Raw genomic sequence first — 21692 nt, 5'->3', positions numbered from 1 at the left:
AGGCTTGCGTTCTTTATTAACTTACCCTGTAAGACCCCATGCCACTAAAAACTAACAAAGAAAAATTACAGGGCAAGAAGTAAGTTTCTTTTACGCAATGCATCAGGTACCAACACAAATTAATCAGACATACACACACATTTCAGTCATATCCAATGACACAACATCCTCAATAAGAATACTAACCTCATAACCAAATAAAACAGCACACAGCAGAGTTGATTTTTACATCTGAGAAACTCTCTAAATTGCTGAATTATTTTAGGCAAACCAAACATCACTCCCTGTACCAATCCTGTGAGACATTGCTGTAGCTCTTCTCCATAGCCAACGCCAATAACTATAATAAAAGAGGTTTGTTTGGCAATAAAACTAAGAGCATGAATCATGAAGAATGTAAATTCATCTAATGGACTTTTTTGGAACTTTTTGGATAATCCTAAGAGCACACAATGTGACTTACAGCAGCCATCAATCTGTGGTGATTAACTTACTGTAGCATAAATTCATAAATACACTCGGCCAAATCACAGTATCACTAATGTTATTTTTTTTATCTTATACATATAATACAGAAAATGAGTGTGCCAAAAAAGCTTCTTCTAAAGTTTATGCCACACGGAAATGACCAATCTTGTTTCCCTAAAATTATAAGTTGCTTAACTTTAGAGATTAATTTATATTTTGCTTTATACTGTCTCGCTTTAAACAATAATAATATTAAATAATAAATTATTTATACTTCTTTATGAGTATTGATACTAAAATTGGTGTAAGCCTCTAAAAGCATATAAACCTGTAAAATTGTTGCCCACATTGGTTTTTGGCAAAAGCTTAAAAAGCAAAAAATCAGTAGTGGAACAAATTCATGTTGTGTGAGAAGCATTACCTAATTAAGTATTAGGTATGGTGTTATATGATCCTATCTGAAAATTCACCTTTTCACCTGGGTGAGACACTTTTTAGCACCAATACCATGTTTTGGCCGACTTTGTGTATGTTAATTGAAATATATCTTTTTTCAGCAAACTGTGCTACAGTTAGCCCTTGCTAAAGTCTCTCAGATCTGCACATATGCCTATTTTTCCTGTTTCACTGCGGAGACACATCAACTTTGAGAACAGTTTACTGCCTAATATACCTCTTTCACAGGTGTCAATATAAGGAGATAATCAAAGTTATTTACCTCATGTTACTGTCTGTGCTTTTAATGTCATGGCTGATTGGTGTATACTACAGTAGATTGAACAACATAATTTTATGTGGTCAGCTACAGACACTAATATGGTTTATCTCCTGTGTGAATAGACTGATGTAGTTTAAGTTGATCTTCCCGGCTAAAACTTGTGGAACACTGTGAGCAGGAGTACGGTTTGTCCCCTGAGTGAATCCACTGGTGTCTTCGGAGGCTACCAGCAGTAGTAAAACTCCGCCCACATTGTGAGCAGAGGTATGGCTTTTGTCCTGTATGAATGTGCTGATGTATTTTACATTGATCTTCTCGAGTAAAAGTCTTCCCACACTGTAAACAATGGTATGGTTTTTCTCCTGTGTGAAAACGCTGATGTATTTTAAGGTGATCTCCTCGACTAAAACTCTTCCCACACTGTGAGCAGGTATATGGCTTCTCTCCTGTGTGGATGCGCCGGTGTATTCGGAGATCGCCAGCAGTAGTACAACCCTTCCCACACTGTGAGCAGGAGTACGGCTTTTCTCCTGTGTGGATGCGCTGGTGTCTTTGAAGATCACCAGCACTAGTAAAACTCTTCCCACACTGTGAGCAGGGGTACGGCTTCTCTCCTGTGTGAATGCGCTGGTGTCTGCGAAGACTATTGGCAGTAGTAAAACTCTTCCCACACTGTAAACAGTGATACGGCTTCTCTCCTGTGTGAACACGCTGGTGAATTTGCAGGTGACTTAGTTGACTAAATCTCTTCCCACAATCTGCGCATTGGTAATTTTGGTTCTTCATTTTTTTGTCACATGTCTTAGCACCAGATAATGATTGCTTAGTGCTGGTCATATTAACCTTAGGTCATTAAAGGACAATGTCTTGATGTGTTTGTGGGAAAAGTCTGAAGACAGTGGATGCAAAAAAGGAAGGAGAAGGCTTGCAAGATTGTGTTGTTTTTGCCTGGAGAAAAGGGGAAAAAAATGTTTCGACATCATTACTAAAGTTTGTCCCAATTAAAATAACAATAATTATATGTTTATTAAGCTTGGGCCAATATGCCATCATCCTATCATACCCCAATATTTCACCAATTGATGAGCATCGCCAGTGGCTCTGAGGGGGCAAAGGAACATATCAAGTACATGTTACATCATAATGGAGAAGAGAAATTTTAGTGGCTGTTTACAAGCAACAGCTTTCAATGCAATTCAATTTTATTTGTATAGCGCTTTTAACAATCGTCACCGTCAAAAGCAAAGCAGCTTTACACAATCAGAAGAATTATTTAAGTCTGTATGGAATGTAAGTGTGCATGAATCAAGATGAATAGCTGTAACTATCATCATCAGAGTTTAGTTAGTGTGTTTCTTTTAGACACATGGTTAAGGTCCTCACAATGGACTTCTAAGCTGTTTCAGGTGCTCCTTGTATGGTGTTTCACAGTTTCTGTTTTTTTAGTTTGTTTTTTCAGTTTTCTTTAGATTAGTATAGTTACTATAAGCTCTGTATGGAAAAATCTATGGATTTTTACATATCTATACTAGAGTCGTGAACTTGCTGTGTGGGAGCTTGGGAATGCTTGCTGTCCGTTGTCAGGGCTGTAACCCTAAGGCTTTACAATACTAGATTTTTAAACCTAATACTAACCAGAAGTATTAAGTTTAATATCCAGAAAAATACTCAATACCACTTTCAATTCCATGGGGTATTTAAATAGAAATGGACATGCATTCATATACACTTATGGCTAAAATTGTTGGCGTCGCTGAAATTTTTCCAGAAAATCAAGCATTTCTCGCAGAAAAGTATTGCATTAACAAACGTTTTGCTAAACATCTGTTTATTCCCTTTGTGTTTATTGGAACAAAACAAAAAGGGTAGGAAAAAAGCTAATTTGACATAATGTCACAAAAAACTCCAAAAATGGGCTGGACAAAATTATTGGCACTCTTTCAAAAGTGTGGATAAATAAGATAGTTTCAAGCATGTGATGCTCCTTTAAACTCACCTGGGGCAAGTAACAGGTGTGGGCTATATAAAAATTACACCTAGATAAAAAGGAGAGAAATTTACTTAGTCTTTGCATTGTGTGTCTGTGTGTGCGCCACACTTAGCATGGACAACAGAAAGAGGAAAAGAGAACTGTGTGAGGACTTGAGAACCAAAATTGTAAAAAAATATTACCAATATCTGGAGTCCATCTCCAGAGATCTAGACATGTCTTTGTCCACAGTGCACAACATTATCAAGAAGTTTGCCATCCATGGCACTGTAGCTAATCTTCCTGGGCGTGAGAAACATTGATGAAAGGTTGCAACGCAGGATAGTCCAGATGGTGGATAAGCAGCCCCAAACAAGTTCCAATAAAATTCAAGCTGTCCTGCAGGCTCAGGGAGCATCAGTGTCAACATGAACTATCCGTCGACATTTAAATGGAATAAAATGCTATGACAGGAGACTCAGGAGGACCCCACTGCTGACACAGAGACATAAAAAAACAAGACTACAGTTTGCCAAAATGTATTAAGTAAGCTGGTGAGGGGAAAATGTCTTGTGGACAGATGAGACCAAGATAGAGCTTTTAGGTAAAGCACATCATTCTAAGGTTTACCGAAAATGGAATGAGGCCTACAAAGAAAAGAACACAGTACTTACAGTCAAATAAGGTGAAGGTTCAAAGATGTTTTGGGGTTGTTTTGTGTGGTGCCTTTACTGTGTAAATCATGAAATCTGAGGATTACCAAAGAATTTTGTGTCGCACTGTAGGGCCCAGTGTCAGCTGGGTCTGCGTCCGAGATCTTGGGTCTTCCAGCAGGACAATGACCCCAAACATACTTTAAAAGCACCCAGAAATGGATGGCAACAAACTGCTGGAGAGTTCTAAAGTGGCCAGCAATGAGCCCAGATCTAAATCCCATTGAACACCTGTGGAGAGATCTTAAAATTGCTGTTGGGAAAAGACGCCCTTCCAATATGACACACCTGGAGCAGTTTGCCAAGGAAGAGTGCTCCAAACTTCCGGGTGTGAGGTGTAAGTATCTTATTGGTGGTCAGTTATTTTTTTCCAAATGGTGTACAACAAATATTAGTTTTGTGTGACATTATGTCAAATTTACTTTTTCCTTTTTCATTTTTTTGTTTGTTAATGCAATACTTTTTTCTTCGAGAAATACTTTTTCCTGGAAAAATTTCAGGGCTGCCAACAGTATTGGCCACGTGTTATATATATACATATATATATATAATATACACACACACACACACACACACACACACACAGCCGCTCAAAAGTTTGGGATCACTTTCTCCATCACAACTCCATGGTCATTCCTGATTTTTATTTCTTTGTTAAAAAAAAAAAAAAAGCAATGTGGAAGGCATCCAAAATATGCAATAATCTCCTTTGAACAGTTTATGTTGAGATGTATCTGCTACTTATGATCTGTAAAGCCTTCCAAATGTCTCTGCTCTGAAGTGCTGTTTGTTAATTGGTGATTTTTGAGCCTAGTAACTTTAAAGGAACATCTCCACTGCAGCAGAGGTAAGTTTTGGTCTTGCTTTTTTGGGATGATCTTCATGAGAGCCAGTTTCATCTTGGTGCTTAATGGGTTTTGCAAATAATCTTGACAATACTGTTCTTGCAAGAACTATTCCAGAAAGGCTGACCACTATGTCTTACAACGTAGTAATGCAGTGGTGGCTTAGAGGGATAAGGCACTGAGTTACTGATGGAAAGATTGGCAGTTCGATCCACAGCTCCACCAGGTTGCCACTGATGGGCCCTTGAACAAGGCCTTTAACCCGATCTGCTCCAGGGGCGCTGTATCATGGCTTAGCCTGAATTCTGACCCCAGTTACGCTGGGATATGCGAAGAATATATGACGAAGTATATGTGATGAAGTATATGTGACGAAGTACATATGACAAAGTATATGTGACAAATAAAGGCTTAACTTAACATTGTTGTTACATAATTACCTAATTCCATGTGTTATTTTATAAAAAATTACAAATATTGTTGTAGAATGTAGAAAATAAATTACTAAAAAAAAAAAAAAAAAATTTGCAAGTGATCCCAAACATTTGAGCGGTAGTGTATACACAGTGTGTGTGTGTATATATATATATCAAATGAAAGAATTCATGAGGTTCAAAGGCATGATAAGATCAGATTGAAGCTGTAAAGAGGCTGCCAAATGGAATACAGGCAACAGTTACATGTATACTGTAACAGTGAGTTATATTATAAAGGACACGGTCATCTGGAAAGAGAAGAAGTTGACACTAAAGTGCACCAAACAGCTAAACAAGAGTCATTGCTTCAGATGCCAGAGAAAATCTATTCCCATATATTTCTAATGAAGCAAACTGGTGTGTAGCCTTACTTAGAAGATACTGTGGTTATAATGTAATAATAGCTTCAATTCTTATATTTTATTCCTGTGAACATTCAGTGAAAGATAAAGATGTCTGACCTGTTCATATATGGTACCTTAAAGCAAATGCTTAGTTTCTCTTCATGTAATGTACCTAACAGAGGAGAAGTGATCATTTAATTGGCTTAGTGGTTGCCGTCAGGGTCTGTGTGTGTGGAGTTTGCATGTTCTTCCCATGTTTGGTGGGTTTCCTCCCACAGTCCAAAGACACGCAGATTAGGCTAACTGGCGTTTCCATATTGCATGTAGTGTGTGAAGGCGAGGTTTGGATTTTCTGTTGTTTCAGTGCTGCATCAGTAACTCTGCCCCAGTAGGTCACACCATCTTCAGGGAGAGAACCTGACAATAAAACGTGTTTTCTGCCTTTAACACGCATTCAAAATAACGTGATTGCATCAAATAATATCACAACTGATTGAACCCACTGCCCGAGACTCACTAAAGTACTGAGATTGTTGAATGTTTCTGAATGTGTTGTATTTACTGTGGTTTAATAACTGGGATAAGAACAGAGCGCCACCCTACCTGTGTGTGATTGAGCTCTCGGAGTTCTCCGGTTTGTGAATGAACAGATCTTACACACAGACACTGCTAATCTCTTCATCAGCTTCTAGAGACTGATTTTAACTTTTGAACTTACGCAAAGTGACTGCACTCAGTCCAAACCCGAGATCATGTACACAGTCCGTGTGTGCAATCCTGCTTCCTCATAATATGGAGCTGCCTTATTCATCTTTATTAGTTTTTCTGCATTGCAACTCAATTACTCCAGGTAGACTCCCTTTCATTCTCATTCTACTTCTCGGTCTCTTCTTCCCCGTCACACCTGAACGATTTAAACCACCGTAGACGGCACAGGTAAACAAAGCGCCCTGTCCCAACATGCAACACGATGTGACGTAACTTCACAACCGAGTTGGTCGCTTGCGCCCGTTGCTATGATACGTCAACGCGTCCGCCATATTGGTGCAGGCAAGACTGTCCTGTAAACAAACACGAGGAAGCGGCGGAGCTACGGGTTTTTTTGGATAAAAGAAGGCACTATAACGTTTACACTTTTAAATAAATAAAAATGGTTTTGTTTACAGACTCTTAAGAGAGTATGTGTGTATTAGCGTTAGTCTTACACAAACTGAATTAATGCCGTCGTGGAAAAAATATTCACTTTCATGAGGAATTGTAAACACTCATGTTTGTCTAGCATGGATGTTTTCTCGGGTTAATGCTCGTCCGTTTATAACCTCATGTAATTATAATACACTTGGAATGTGCAGAAAAGTCCTTAATGATGTGGAAATTTCTCTTTCTGTCCAGGAAAGTAATGTTGGCAGTAAATCGATTTTGTTATGGTACCTAATTCAACAATAGGGGTCGCTAATGAACCGTGTACTAAACGAGGCTTCGCGCAAATAAACTATTTAACAATAATTAGCGCCCCCTATTGGTGAATAATATACCACAAAAATACACTTGTACCATGCACTTTATGACTATATTTACATATATTTAACATTTAAAAAATATATATATATTCAAAAAAAAATTATGTTAATCATAAATCCTTGAAAATTATAATGTCTCAGCGAAATCAGTTGAGAAAATGTAAATGTTATAGGTTTTTTTATTCAGAAAAACCTCCACGGTTTACTTGTGTTTGTGTACAGGACGGTCGAGTCTAACCCAATATGGCGAACGCGTCGAAGTATCATAGCAACGGGCCAAAGCGACCAACGCGGTTGTGAAGTTGCGTCATTCTGCGTTGCATGTTGGGAAAGGACGTTATCTTAAGCGGTAAGCGTGCTGTTTATCTGTGCCTTCTGTTGAGGTGTAATGGTGAAGGGAAGATACGAGAAGGAGAAAGAAAGAGGGAGAACAAAAAGGGAGTCTATCTGGAGAAATGAGATTGTAAATCCAAGCAACTAATAAGGAGACATGATTCAGCTCCATACTGTGAGGCCGAGGCTGGATCACACACACACACACACACACACACACACAGTGTAAATAATTTCAGTCATCAGTGCAGTCACTTTGCGTAAGTTAAAAAGTAAAAAAAAAAACAGTCTCTAGAAGCTGATGAAGAGATTAGCAGTGTCTGTGTGTAAGATCTGTTCATTCACAAACCGGAGAACTCCGAGAGCTCAATCACACACAGGTAAAGTGGCGCTCTGGGCTCCGTCCTTTACACGTCGCTTGACACATCCGAGATGAACTGACTGCGTTCTGCGTCTAAGATGAGATCATCGTGTCAATTAAGATCTGGCTAAATTGGTTCTTCGATCACACCTGTTGTTGATGATCAGTATAGCTGGATTGAGTTGTCTAGGATTATTGCGCGTTCGTGCGTTGGTTTAAAAGGCGATATATATATAGGGGAGACCGGGGATGGTTGTAACACTTTTTGCTTTACCACCTATAACTCACAAAATTTTTGAGCTAGAGTTTTTAAACTTTTATACAAAATACCTACATTTGTTTGCTACAAACGGCACTAAATCAAATCTCTGCAAGAATATCACAGACCTTGTGAGTTCATGACAAATACAGGGTGTTCCTTTGTTACAACCTACCCCACCACCGGGGTAGGTTGTAACACATGCTGGGGTGAGTTGTAACAGTTAGACAAAAGAAGCAAAAACATTGACCACACCATGCTGTATGCTTCAAAAAGAGGTTTTATTGAAATAAAAGAACAAGACCACAGAACAATGTCTTTCTCTCTGTGACTGACCATAACTCAAATCCACTTTAAGTTTGACTCAGGTGCTGTGTACCTTGGTATGATTATTGATTCCAGCCTTTCATTTGAAGCTCATGTAGATAATATTACCAGGATAGCATTCTTTCACCTCAGAAATATTGCCAGGATGAGAAATTTATTGTCGCTAAATGATGCAGAAAAACTAGTTCATGCTTTTATCACCTCTAGGTTGGACTATTGTAATGCCTTACTGTCTGGTTGTTCAACTAGATGCATAAATAAGCTTCAGCTAGTCCAGAATGCAGCAGCGAGAGTCCTCACTAAAACCAGAAGATATGACTGAAGTGAAGATCCTCCCTGCCATCTGATTCTTATCCCATGATTGAGGATGTTTTATGTTATATACTACTGCCAGTTGATCTGCAAACTTTTTGACCTAACAGAATTTGGAATAGAAAACCTGAGTACATAGACACAAAAAATGTTTCCAATTGTCTGACACTTACGCTAGTATTCAGTTCTACTCTGGCCTCCAATGGCTAACCTGTCATATGCTTACCTCACGTGGAGTCAGTCCATAATACAGGTCTGCTGCCTGAGTCAAATAGCCAGCCAGCACCTTCTCCTGCACCTCAGAGAAAACTTTGTTGCTACTGGGGTAACCTACACTTGGAAGATCACTGGACCCCTGGTCTCTCAGCTTCTAAAGTGATTTGCAGTATCTGCTCAATGTTACATGGCAGATCCCATGTGCCTTCGCAACTGACCTGACTGACTTGCCCTTCTTTGTGACTTCATCAGATGCAGTTTTTAAAACACTGGCAGGCACACCTCTTTCAGTCGTTCTTTTCCATTGTCTAGGCATTCTTTAAAATTATTAAAATCTGGAAACTGTCCTTAGTTGTATGTAAGGGGATGGTTGTAACACTTTTTAAAGACATGTTACAACCCACCCCACTCCTCTTAGCCATTGTTTAGCTGGCTGTAGTAGGAGAGTGGTTTGAAATTAGCAAGGGATAAATGAATCACATTTTACCTAAGAAACTACAATTTAATCAAATATAAGTTATATGATTTTATCTGCAATAGTATAAATACTAAACAAAATATAGTCTTGGTCAAAAAAAGTACTTTCTTACCTCAAAATCTGTTTTTTAATAATAGAATCTGCATGTATTTGTTCCCAGCCTTGATATCCACCATGTGGGTTTAGGGAGGAAGTGGGTAAACACTGAAATGATGATATGACTCTTATCCTATCCCTAATTGGTGGAATTGGGGGTGTTAAAACTCTCCCCATGTTACAACCATACCCGGTCTCCCCTATATATTGCTCTTTTTGTCATCTTTAATGTCAGAGCCAGCAGTGGGCCTATGCGAACATGGGAACAAGTAAAAGTGAAGCACAAGAACATCTTACAAAATGGTAATCTTTAGCGTAGTTATCTTCATTTCCGTTTAGGGCACTGGCAAATGTTATGCGCTAAAATGCCCCCTGCCATGGATTGCTCCCCCAACATAATCGCTATCAAATATTGTATTAGAACATAAATTTATAGGTAATGGATTACAAATTACATGAGACATATGTTACAATAAAATAAGCAATATGAAAATAAATGTTGTATATGAAAAAATATAAATATAAATATTTTTTTACATACAACATGTACACTTTTATATTGTTTATTTTATAATAAAATTGGTTTCGTCTATTTTTTTATCATAAACAATATTTATTTTTATTATATATAAATGTTTATTTGCATATTCATGACAAAGCCCTAAAAAAATAAATGTGCCATAAAATAAACATACAAGAATTTGTATTAATGGTCTTGACCGCTGTCACGTGCCTAGGGTTTATTATAATAGTAATATCATATTTGATAATAATAAACTTATGTTCTTCTGCTTCCTAGCGGGTTTAATCTTACGGACATTTAGCTCTGACAGCAAGTGCGAGATGCGCATCGAAGAACGAAACAATCCAAGATCGGGACAAATCCACAACAATTAAATCCAGCTAACTAAGTTAGCGACGTACGAAGGATGGACCCCTGTTCTTATCCCAGTTATTAAACCACAGTAAATACAACACATTCAGAAACATTCAGTAATCTCAGTATTTTAGTGAGTCTCAGGCAGACAGTTTAATAAGTAGCAGTATTGTTGTTGTTGTTATTAATGATAATAATACTAATGCATTAAAGTGCTAAATTGTCCACTTTTCTCTCTGACTGATCATGTGACCTACTGGGCCAGTTACTGTAGTCCTAGCGAACTGGACTATACAATGTTGTTGTTGTTGGTCTTTCGGCTGCTCCTGACAAGGGGTCGCCCCAGCGGAATACCCAGTCCGCACTACTTGGCACAGGTTTTACGCCGGATGCCCTTCCTGACGCAACCCTCCCATTTTATTCGGGCTTGGGACCGGCACTGCATCCAGTGGCTGGGGTTTTTGCGCACTGGCTGGGAATCAAACCCCTGGCCTTTCGCATGGAAAGCGAAACACCCACCACTGAGCCACCAGTGCCCTTCGAACTGGACTACACAATGTGTTCAGCCATATTAAGTGCGACTCCAAACCTTTCATCCCCTCAATATTAGTTTATTGGATTAATATATACACACAAATGCCTACCAAAACAATATTAGTGAAATGTATATGAAAACGCACAATCTTAGATGGCATATAAACAGGATGACACAAAAATATCAACTCTATAAATCAAACTTATTCAAAACATACTACATAAGACATACTTCAGTAACCATGAAACTGAACTCATTTGTTTAAGACATTTTTGAGGCACTTTTTTAAATAATTATGCCTTTAAATAGTGTAAAAATCTTCACACTAGCTTTGATAAATGAAAAGACATGGTTGTCTCGCACTGTTATGTATGTGGGTTAGATTGTCAAAAGCCGAAAGCCAGATATCTGCAAGAACACAACTTTGTGTTAAACTTGATACATTTTTGCATGTCTTGCAAAACACTTGCAGACCAATTTTATTTAAAATTGCTCCATGAGGCCTGTAGGGTCTGAGATGTAGCTGTGAGATGTAGGCTTTTTTGTGTTTCTCTAAACATTACATGGTCTGTACTTGGGTTGAATGTGCTGGGAAGTCCACTCCAAGAATTTTGGCAACTGTCTTGAATGCTTTTCACTTGTAAATAATTTTTCTCACTCTAGTTAAACTCCAAATTGTTTGCAAATGGTTTTTATAACATTTTCCAGTTTGATGGATGGTGACAATTGCTTCTCTTAGGCCATTAAACAAATAATGGCACAGTTACTAAGACTATGTTGTTACACCAAAAACTGTGTGTGTGTGTGTGTGTGTGTGTAAATATACAGCTGAAACCAGGTATTCACATACATTTCAGAAAAATCAATTTGAGATGAATAATTATTAAGTATTTTTTGTTGCATTCATTAAAAGTCGAGAAAAAGAATCGAGCAAGGGAGAATTTTATGGATTTTTTTTTATTACCTTCATCAGTAAAAAATTTACATACACTTCCTTAGTATTTGGTAGAATTGCCTCGAAACTGTTTCACTTGGGCCAAACGTTTCAGTTATCCTTCCACAAGCTTTCTACAATAGTTGGCTGGAATTTTGGCCCACTCCTCTTGACATAACTGGTGTAACTGAGTCAGGTTTGTAGGCCTTCTTGACTGAGATCGGGGCTTTGTGATGGCCACTCCAATACCTTGACTTTGTTGTCCTTTTTAACTAATTTGGAGATGTGCTTGGAGCTTTAACTTCCTAGCTGATGTCTTCAGATGTTGCTTTAATATATCCACATAATTTTCTTTTCTCATGATGCCATCTATTTTGTGAAGTGCACCAGTCCCTTCTGCAGCAAGGCAGCCCCACAACATTACACTACACTACCCATTATACTAACACTCATACTTTACAGTTGGGATGGTGTCCTGAGGCTTCAAAGCTTCTCCTTTTTTCCTCCAAATATACATTTATCATTATGGCTGAACAGTTAAATTTTTGTTTTGCCAGATCACAGGCCATTAAGATTTTTGTGCTCATGTGCAATTGCTGTGCTGTGATGTGCAAAAAAAACTGTAGTCTGGATTTTTTGAGTGGCTTTAAAGTAATAGCTTTCTCCTTCCCTTTCAGCTTAGGTGGTACAGGACTCGTTTTACTGTGAATAATGACACTGTCATACCAGTTTCAGCCAGCATCTTCACAAGTCTTTTTGCTGTTGTCCTGGGGTTGATTTTGCACCAAAAAACGTTTCTCTCTGGGAGTCAGAATTCGTCTCCTTCCTGAACGGTATAATGGTTGTACATTCCGATGTTTTTGTACTTGCGTTTTACAACAGATGGATGTGGGAACTTTGTGGAAATTGCACCTAACGATGAGCCACACTTGTGGAGGTCCACTGTTCTTTTTCTGGTGTCTTGGTTGATTTCTCTTGATGTTCCCATGATGTCAAAGAAAGAGGCTCTATGTTTGAGGTGTGCCTTTATATGCATCTACAGGTGTGCCACGCAAATGGAATCAATTAACCTATCAGAAGCTTCCTAAGCTCAAAATGAAATCATCTGGAGTTTTCTTTTTGGTTAAATACACAATAAACTTAGTGTATGTATACTTCTGACTTTGATAAAAGTGATAAAAAATACATAAATTCTTTTTCGATTCTGACATTTAACAAATGCAAATAATATGTAAATATTTATTGATCTTAAACAGAAAAAGTTTGGTCTAATTTAATGTTTGACAGTAAAGGAGTTTTTTTTTTCCTGAAGTGTATATAAACATCTGGTTTTAACTCTGTGTGTATATGTGTGCATATATATATGGTTATATGCTATGGTTATATATATTATATGTTGTAATAGTGATTAGACTTTTAAAATAAAAACTTTAAACAAATGATTCTGATTTGAATGTTTTCATTATTTCTTTCTCTCTTTTTTTGCTTCAGGAATTCCCACCCCCCTCTTGCACGTCTTTTCCTGCCCGTTGGGCATCTAATTTACCTCCATATATGCACATTAAAAGATTACATTGTGAAGATCCTGCAGTATGACAAGTAAAAAGAAAACATCAACTGGGACTAAAACATCAGACAAAGAAATGAAGAATCAAAATGACTTATGCCCAGATGGTAGAGAGAGATTTAGTCACCAAAATCACCTGAAAAAATCTACCCACAAAGGAGAAAAGCTGTACTCCTGTTCACAGTGTGGGAAGAGCTTTACTACTACTTTTAACCTCCGAAGACACCAGAGCATTCACATAGTACAGAAGCAATACCTGTGCTCACAGTGTGGGAAGAGTTTTACAGTTACTGATGAACTCCAAAAACATCAGCGCATTCACACAGAAGAAAAGCCATATCCCTGCTCACAGTGTGGAAAGCGTTTCAGTCACCAGCCAAGTCTTAAAATCCACCAGCGCATTCACGCAGGAGAGAAGCTCTTCGCCTGCTCACAGTGTGGAAAGAGTTTTACTACTACTTTTAACCTCCAAAGACACCAGCGTGTTCACACAGGTGAGAAGCCGTACCCCTGCTTGCAGTGTGGGAGGAGGTTTACGACTGCTCGTAATGTCCTAAGACACCAGCTTATACACACAGGAGAAAAGCCGTACTCCTGCCCGCAGTGTGGGAAGAGTTTTGGCCAACAGTCGAATCTTAAAATTCACCAGCGCATTCACACAGGGGAGAAGCCATATCAGTGTTCACAGTGTGGGAAGAGTTTTACTGTTGCTGGTGATCTCCGAAAACACCAGCGCATCCACACAGGAGAGAAGCCGTACCTCTGCTCACAGTGTGGGAAGAGTTTTACTGTTGCTGGTGAACTCAGAAAACACCAGCGCATTCACACAGGAGAGAAGCCGTACACCTGCTCACAGTGTGGCAAGAGTTTTACTTTTGCTGGTGACCTCCGTAAACACCAGCGGATTCACACTGGACAAAAACCATATCCCTGCTTACAGTGTGAGAAGATTTTTAGTCAAGAACAGCTCCTTAAAATGCATCAACGCACCCACACAGGAGAAAAACCATATCACTGTTTACAGTGTGGAAAAAGTTTTAGTCGAAAAGGTCACCTTAAAATACATCAGCGCATTCACACAGGAGAAAAGCCGTACTCCTGCTCAGAGTGTGGAAAGAGTTTTACTGTTGCTGGTGATCTCCGAAAACACCAGCGCATTCACACAGGAGAGAAGCCGTACTCCTGCTCAGAGTGTGGAAAGAGTTTTACTGTTGCTGGTTCTCTCAGAAAACACCAGCGCATTCACACAGGAGAGAAGCCACATCACTGTTTGCTGTGTGGGAAGAGTTTTAGTCGCATTGGTTACCTTACAACACATCAGCGCATTCACACAGGAGAAAAACCGTATCACTGCTTACAATGTGGGAAGAGTTTTAGTCGCAAAGATCACCTTGATATACATCAGCACATTCACACAGGAGAAAAACCGTACCACTGTTTACAGTGTGGAAAGAGTTTTAGTCGAAATCATAAACTTAAGAGGCACCAGCGCATTCACACAGGACAGAAGCAGTCCTCCTGCTCACCATGTGGAATGAGTTTCAGTACTGCTGGTTATCCCTGAAAACACACCGTCACTCCCACCATAGTGTGACCCCACATTAGAGGGACAGAAACAAAAGCAATTCCACCCATCCTAGTTTACAGAAGTGACTGGCAAATCGTTATGAAAGTGCAAATTAATTAGAACACCATGGTGACTGAAATTACTTGGGCAACTGATCCTGTCCAATTGACCTCTGGGCTGCAGATTCTTTTAGGTCAATCGTCAAGCCTCTTGTCAGGGGCAGATTAGTGATTGAGGTAAGATTAGTGATCTAGCTGACTTACAAAACATGAGCAAAAGATATCATTGTCAGGTGCTCTCTTCTTTATCCATAAATTTTACCAATGCTGAAAGCTAGCTGTCATGTCCTTTGTCTAAACAGTTACGCAGTGTGTACGCTTCTCTGTCTAGCCATGTCTAAACCAGAAAGTCAAATAATTAATATAACTTTTAATTTATTTTTATAATTTTAAATGACTTGGCTTATAACATTTTATTTAAACACAGCAAATAATTTGAACATTTTCTTTATTATTAAGGTATATTCTGATAAAAAAAGAAAAACAGATTCCAATAAGAGGAGGTGCTGTTGTACTAAGTGTAATGCTCTGTATCCCTAATAGAGGAAAGCCTCTTGTCCAATCAGATTACAAGGACAGTGTTTGTAGGATGCAGTATCTCCATCCTACCTGACTTCAGATACTGTAGGCCAGTGGTCCCCAACCCCCGACCAAATGGCACCGGGCCATACAATAAATAATTAAATATTTTTATGTATTATCCAAGTATGAACGATATTTTATTTTGAAAACCTTGTATTTAAAAAAATGACTGGATTATTCTCTCTGTTACGTCTTGTGCGCCATTAGGAGTAGAGCTCGGGGACCAGTGCTGTAGGCCACCACAGGTCAACTGAAAATTCTTAGGAAAATTAAGCAAAGAACGGTCTAAACTATTCGTATTACTGTTTGCAGTTGAACTTTTACACTACTTTTATGCGCATGTGTTTTAACTACATACTTACCAGCCCTGGTAAGTTAAAGAAATGTGATGATGAATGAATGTAATGTCATGTGTGCACTCATTTAAAGTTGTTTTAAAATGTTTATATACAAAATATATTAGTCAAATAATAAACAAAGGATCCAGAATCTCTCTCTCCCTCTCTCCCTCTCTCAGACTCGTGCTAAAAACTAATTTCCTCACTGGTCAAAGGATTTCAAACAAGTCTCAGTTCAGATTGGGAGTTTCAGTATTGTCAGTCACAGATTGTGTCTCTGACTATCTGAGCTTTATGCCTCACTCACTCAATGTCTGGTCACTTAAAATGTAGCAAAAAACTTTATTTTGTGCCACTTTCGGGGCGAATTAAAAGTTTTCTAACTTTTCCCAACTTTTTATCCATCTGCATACCTCGACAAAAGCCACACCGGTGGAACGATAGAAATTACCAGCAGGAGCCAAAAAAATCAATCATGAGTCTCTAACCTACTTGCAAGAAACTACTTTGAATTTATAAAATTACCAATGTCTGTTATTGGCTACTATCAGTAGTCCCCAAATTCACAACGTCTGCCAAGTACTTCAAATTTTAATGTTTATACCTCATTTACAAACTTCTCTGTTCCAAAAGTCCCGAAATATTATTCAGATGAACAAGTTTGATTTGCCTTACTTCATTCCATAAGCTCCATTGTGTGTGTGTGTGTGTGTGTGTGTGATTGTGTGAGAAAGAATGTCTTTAATTATCTATAGTGTAAATACTTATTTACATTTGTCTTACTGTAGTTTCTAAATAAAAATGAATTTAAAATACAATAGTTAGTTTTCTTTTAAATATGAATAACTTTGAAGTAGTGATTTCTCTCTCTTATTAAAGTCAAAAGAGTTTGACCCAACCAAAGTCTTTACCAGTTTTCAATATTGATCAAGTCATCAGTTTCTACCATTTTACTTGGATTAAAAACACTTTAAAACTTGTCCAAAAACATTGTTTATGGATTTGTATTTTAAACATAAAATGATCTACCTCAAACCACAGAAATGTTTAAAACTTATGTTCACTAATGTGCAGTTAGTAGGCACCATATCTTTATTTTATCATCTATGTTAACTATGTTAGCTCGTTGGCGTAGTTGCATTTCTACAGTTGAGGATTTGAGTTTATGCTCGCTTCTGTTTGTCCAGTTTCCATGTTCTCCGTGTGCATTGTGGGTTTCAACCGCACTGTTGGAGGGGTGTGACTGGGATTTGGTAACAACTCCGTTATATGAATAAAAAGGATAGAAGCAGTAAAACAACACCTGGGTGGCTTTCACCCCAAGATCCAACCTATTATATTTCTTAAAAAGAGTCAAAGGGCTCACAGGTATTTATTGAATAAGGACAAAAATTATGCATTTCAGTTCACAATTGATACTTTCATTTTAATAAAAAAATATACTAATAAAAAGTATTATTTTAAATAAATTATAATTATTACAAATAAACAATTATCCTTCCTCTTGTGTTAGGGTCAGCACTGACCCGTTTTACTTTTTAAATGCATAAAACTACTACCTAATTTTATTTTATGCATCAAGGCTTTTTGACTTTGTCAGGAATCTGTATTTAATTAAAATAAAACAAAAAACAATTGTACTAAATTATAAAATGCTCTGGTGAAAATTATTACCTTTGTTTTGATAGGGTCAGTTTTGATCCAGTTATAAAAGAGCTTTGCTCTTTGCCTGTGTGTCTTCTTACCAGAGCAAACAAAACAAACAAACAAAGACAGACATGTTCAGACATGTAAAGTTTGCATAAGACAAATTTAGTTTAGCGTTGGTGACTTTCAGAGTCACATCTCCTGTTTGCAGCAGTCAAAAATGAGAAGAAGATTTACAGTAAGCCAAGCTCTGGATCATATCTTTTCTGCAAATGAGGCAGAGGACACAGAACAGCAGAGTGATCCAGATGAGCAGGTTTCCGAGGAGGAAGACATTGTAGAGTATCTACCAGAAGGCACAGGCACATTTGATGAGTCTGATGAGGAGCTCACCGATGCTGAAGCTGCACTCACTCCTGCAGAAACATTTGAATCCAAAAGTGGTAACATCTGTTGGAGCTCAGTACCTCCTGACATACATGGCAGGGCAGCTGCTGCAAATGTCATCAAAATGACCCCTGGAATCACAAAGGTTTGCTGTGATGAGAGTAAGTGACACCAAGACATGTTTTGATCTGTTTATGCCATTGTCACTAAAAAAAGTCATGTTTGCTATGACAGACCTTAAAGGATAAAAGGTTTATGGCGACATGTGGAATGACATTGATGAGGAATACCTGGATGCTGATATTGGTGTTCTTCTTCTTGCTGGTGTTTACGAATCCAGCAATGAGGCCACTGATAGTCTGGGATGCCTCGACAGGCAGAAATATTTTCCGGGCAACAATGTCACTTCAGTCATTTTGAATGATATCAAAAGTCCTTAGATTTGACAACAAAGAAACTAAAGAAAAATCTGACAAGCTTTCTCCCATCAGGAGAAAAATGAGGCTCCTTCCAATGAGGGAGTTTTTCCTTGCCACTGTCGCCCTCGGCTTGCTCACCAGGGACAAACTGACTATTCTGAATCATACACATTCACATTTCATACAAACTTAAATAATTCTTTTGATTGTGTAAAGCTGCTTTGCGGCAATGACAATTGCTAAAAGCGCTATACAAATAAAAATTTAATTGAATTGAATGTTCAACCCAGAGCCAGAGGTAACAGTAGATTAATGTTTTGTCCCTTTCCATGGAAAATGCCCTTTCCGGCAGTACATGCCTAGTAAGCCAGGGAAATACAGCCTAAAAATTTGGGCAGCCGGTGATGCAAAAAACAGCTATGCATGGAATCTGCAGATTTACACAAGCAAAATGCAAGTGGCTTTCCTGAGAAAAAAAAGGAAAATGTGTAGTCCTCGATATGACTACTGGACTGCGGGGTCACAATATCACATGTGACAATTACTTTACCAGCTATGACCTTGGACAAGAACTTCTCAGGTGAAAACTTACCATGGTGGGCACAGAAAAAAAAAAAGAAAACCCGAGCTGCCTGCCGAAATTTTGCAGGTGAAGGACAGAGCTCCACTTTCTTTAAAGTTTGCTCTTACAGACACCACTACGGTTGTTTCATATTGTCCAAAAAACACTGGAGTGTGATACCTATGTCAACTTTTCACAAAGATGCAGCTGTATCATCAGCAGGTGACAAAAAGCCCATAATTATCTTAGACTAAAATGAAAACAAAGATGGAGTGGACAACCTAAACAAGCTGACTGCCACCTACACTTGCCAGAGAATGACCAGGAGATGGCCAATGGTTGTGTTTTATAACATTCTACTGTAGATGTGTCTGCATACAATGCATTTGTGTTGTGGACCCACATTCACCTAGCAAAACCCCACCGAGGCCACCTGATACTAAAAGAAAGAGGTGTCAGGTCTGTCCTAGCAATAAAGACAGAAAGACAAACGTACTCTGCTTCTACTGCAAAAAATATATTGGCAAAGAACACATTAAATTGTCACTTTTTGCTACACATGCATCTAAATGCACATGCAAGTACTTGCACACAAAGGCGTTTTTTGGAACTGCCTCATTTCTGTTGATTTGATGTGCTTGATTGTTCGTTCTTTGTTTGACCTTGCTAATCCACATTTTAAAATTTACTTGTTTAGCTTTCCATTTATATTAAAGTTACTTTTAAAAAATACTTTTTGGAAAGAAATATATATGGGTCAAATTTGACCCATAACACCATAGATGTTATTATAGTAATTAATATTATAATAAAAAATATATATAATGTACTCTGCCTTAACTATTTTCCTGTGTTATTCATGTTTTATTATCTGTTAATTGTTTTTAGTCTCTTGGCTAGGTTTTCTGTTTTTTGTATTACTTTTATGTTCTTTTGTTTAACATTTTTGCCTTGAACAGTTTATTCTTGATGCAGTTGATTGGTACCCTGTCCAGGGTGGACCCATTTTGACCCTGATTACAGGATAAAGCGGTATAGACAGTGACTGAGTGAGTGTTTATTTTTGTTTTTACGTTGATTTTTCATTGCTTTGTGTTTTTTTATGTATGGAAAAATGTTTTCATGCTTTCAAAGTGATATTCCAATAAAGTTATTTGTAGCACCAATTACACTCATCATTTTATCTTTAGGATCTTTAAAAAAAATTTTTTTTAAATTATTAGACCATATACACACTGTGCGGAGTCTAGCTCCACCCCAAGGCTGGACTGTTGGTCAATTTGACGGTGGACTGTCCCACCCACAAATAGGTAGAAATCTTAAAATCTCTTATTCTGTAGTTTACATAATTAATATACCTGATTGACCTTGGCCTTTAGGAAAATGTCTTTTGCTGTTCAAAAACCTGTTAAGCATTTGATTAACACTTGATGGACAGCTTTATAAGGGGCAGAAAAATTTATATCAGGCCAGAAATATGTCTGTTTAATATTTAAAAGTGTCTATTCAATTCTTCAAAACTTCAATCATTTAAAAGGTTAAAAAGGAAACACAAAGGAGGTGAACATGACCTGCATGAGCATGTTATGATGAGGTCTGTGACTCCATCCTATATACTTTTTATTTTTTTTATTTTTTTACCAAAACTATTTAGTAAGTAACACACACTTGAAGGTTATTTCTGGTATCCATAACCTGTGTTCATGCAGAGATATAAACCAGACATCCCCAACACAGGCACTGTCAACTAATCCCATTTCTTTTACTTATTTCTTTGCCATGTTTCTCAGACCATTCCTTAACGATGTTTTAACAATGTTTTTATCACTGCCATCAGGGAATAACGTTTCCATGAAGGGCTGTACTTGGTCAACAGCATTGTTTACAGCAGGTAGGCTGTATGTGCCAAAGTAACATCAAAAAGAATGGTATGTACCAAAGTTTCCCAGCAGAAAATGCCCAAAGTGTCACTACTGAACATTGCCCACTGTAGGCATTTTGTGGTGGACATGGGTCAGAATGGGTACCTGACCATGAGAACATATCAGAACTAAAAGTAATGTTTTGTGCATATTTACACTGCTACATCTATGATCAAATGGGTTGTGTGACATAGAGCATTTATTCCTGAATACTGTAAGAAATATTTCCCCAGCTAATCATATTTAACTCCATTGTATTCCTTACTGCAAACAAAGAAAAAGGTGTATTATGAAAATAGCATATTTCTGCCTTACCTTAATGTATGTTTAGTTCTCCAAAAAATATCCTAAAACTATGTAGAATGCATTTATCCCAAAAATATACAGATTTCTGGATTATACAAAGAATTGTTAACCCTTGGTCTTTATGCCATTCAACTGCCAGATCATAGGACCTGGTGTGGGTACAAAACTTTAGCAGGGCATGTGCACGGGGCTTGAACTGAGCACAAGCATGAAGCTGGGTATGACGCTGGAATTGAGCATGAGCATAGAGCTCGAACTGGTCGTAAGTTGGGTAAAAAGTTCGAAGTTGGGTAAAAGGATGGAACTTTTGACAGAAACATTGTTTTAAGATACATCGAAACTCAGATTGTGATTCGACTGCAAGATCCCTAAAACCAGGCGGTTGCAGCAGCAATGTGTCCCTTAAGCTGGGCAGTGGTGGAAGCACACCGTTCTCAAAGCTAGCCAGTGGGACCAGCAGACTATCCTCTGTGGCAGAGGCTATTGCCAGGCTTGGCTGGGATGGTGCATGGTCTAGCTCTGATACTGCAGAGTACTGTATACCTCAGGCAGGAC

The 21692-nt window shown here is 38.1% G+C and overlaps 2 protein-coding genes across 8 annotated transcripts; one reads left to right on the top strand and one right to left on the bottom strand.

Annotated features, from left to right (window-relative positions):
- On the bottom strand, positions 1 to 6474 carry LOC128544646 (zinc finger protein 239-like). 7 transcript variants are annotated; one of them, XM_053514895.1, is made up of 7 exons: positions 6137 to 6474; positions 5706 to 5950; positions 3916 to 4099; positions 3359 to 3650; positions 3183 to 3222; positions 2250 to 2287; positions 1 to 2134 (listed from the first exon to the last, which is right to left on the bottom strand). In XM_053514895.1, the coding sequence occupies exon 7, from the start codon at positions 2021 to 2023 to the stop codon at positions 1280 to 1282; it is 744 nt and encodes a 247-aa protein (XP_053370870.1). In that variant the 5' UTR covers positions 2024 to 2134; positions 2250 to 2287; positions 3183 to 3222; positions 3359 to 3650; positions 3916 to 4099; positions 5706 to 5950; positions 6137 to 6474; the 3' UTR covers positions 1 to 1279. The 7 variants fall into 7 exon arrangements, with proteins under 7 accessions (XP_053370870.1, XP_053370879.1, XP_053370888.1 ...); XM_053514904.1 differs by lacking the exon at positions 3916 to 4099 and having other exon boundaries at positions 3359 to 3647; XM_053514913.1 differs by lacking the exons at positions 3183 to 3222; positions 3359 to 3650; positions 3916 to 4099.
- An 825-nt stretch (positions 6475 to 7299) lies between these two features.
- Positions 7300 to 16045, top strand: LOC128544629 (zinc finger protein 271-like). The gene is made up of 2 exons (XM_053514869.1): positions 7300 to 7402; positions 13273 to 16045. Exon 2 carries the CDS (start codon positions 13374 to 13376, stop codon positions 14910 to 14912), a length of 1539 nt encoding a protein of 512 aa, XP_053370844.1. The 5' UTR covers positions 7300 to 7402; positions 13273 to 13373; the 3' UTR covers positions 14913 to 16045.
- The last annotated feature ends 5647 nt before the right edge of the window (positions 16046 to 21692 follow it).

Source organism: Clarias gariepinus, chromosome 2 (assembly GCF_024256425.1).
Source record: "Clarias gariepinus isolate MV-2021 ecotype Netherlands chromosome 2, CGAR_prim_01v2, whole genome shotgun sequence".
NCBI lineage: Eukaryota > Metazoa > Chordata > Actinopteri > Siluriformes > Clariidae > Clarias > Clarias gariepinus.
Note: the sequence above shows the minus strand (reverse complement) of the source record. Positions and strands in the feature narration are given on the sequence as shown.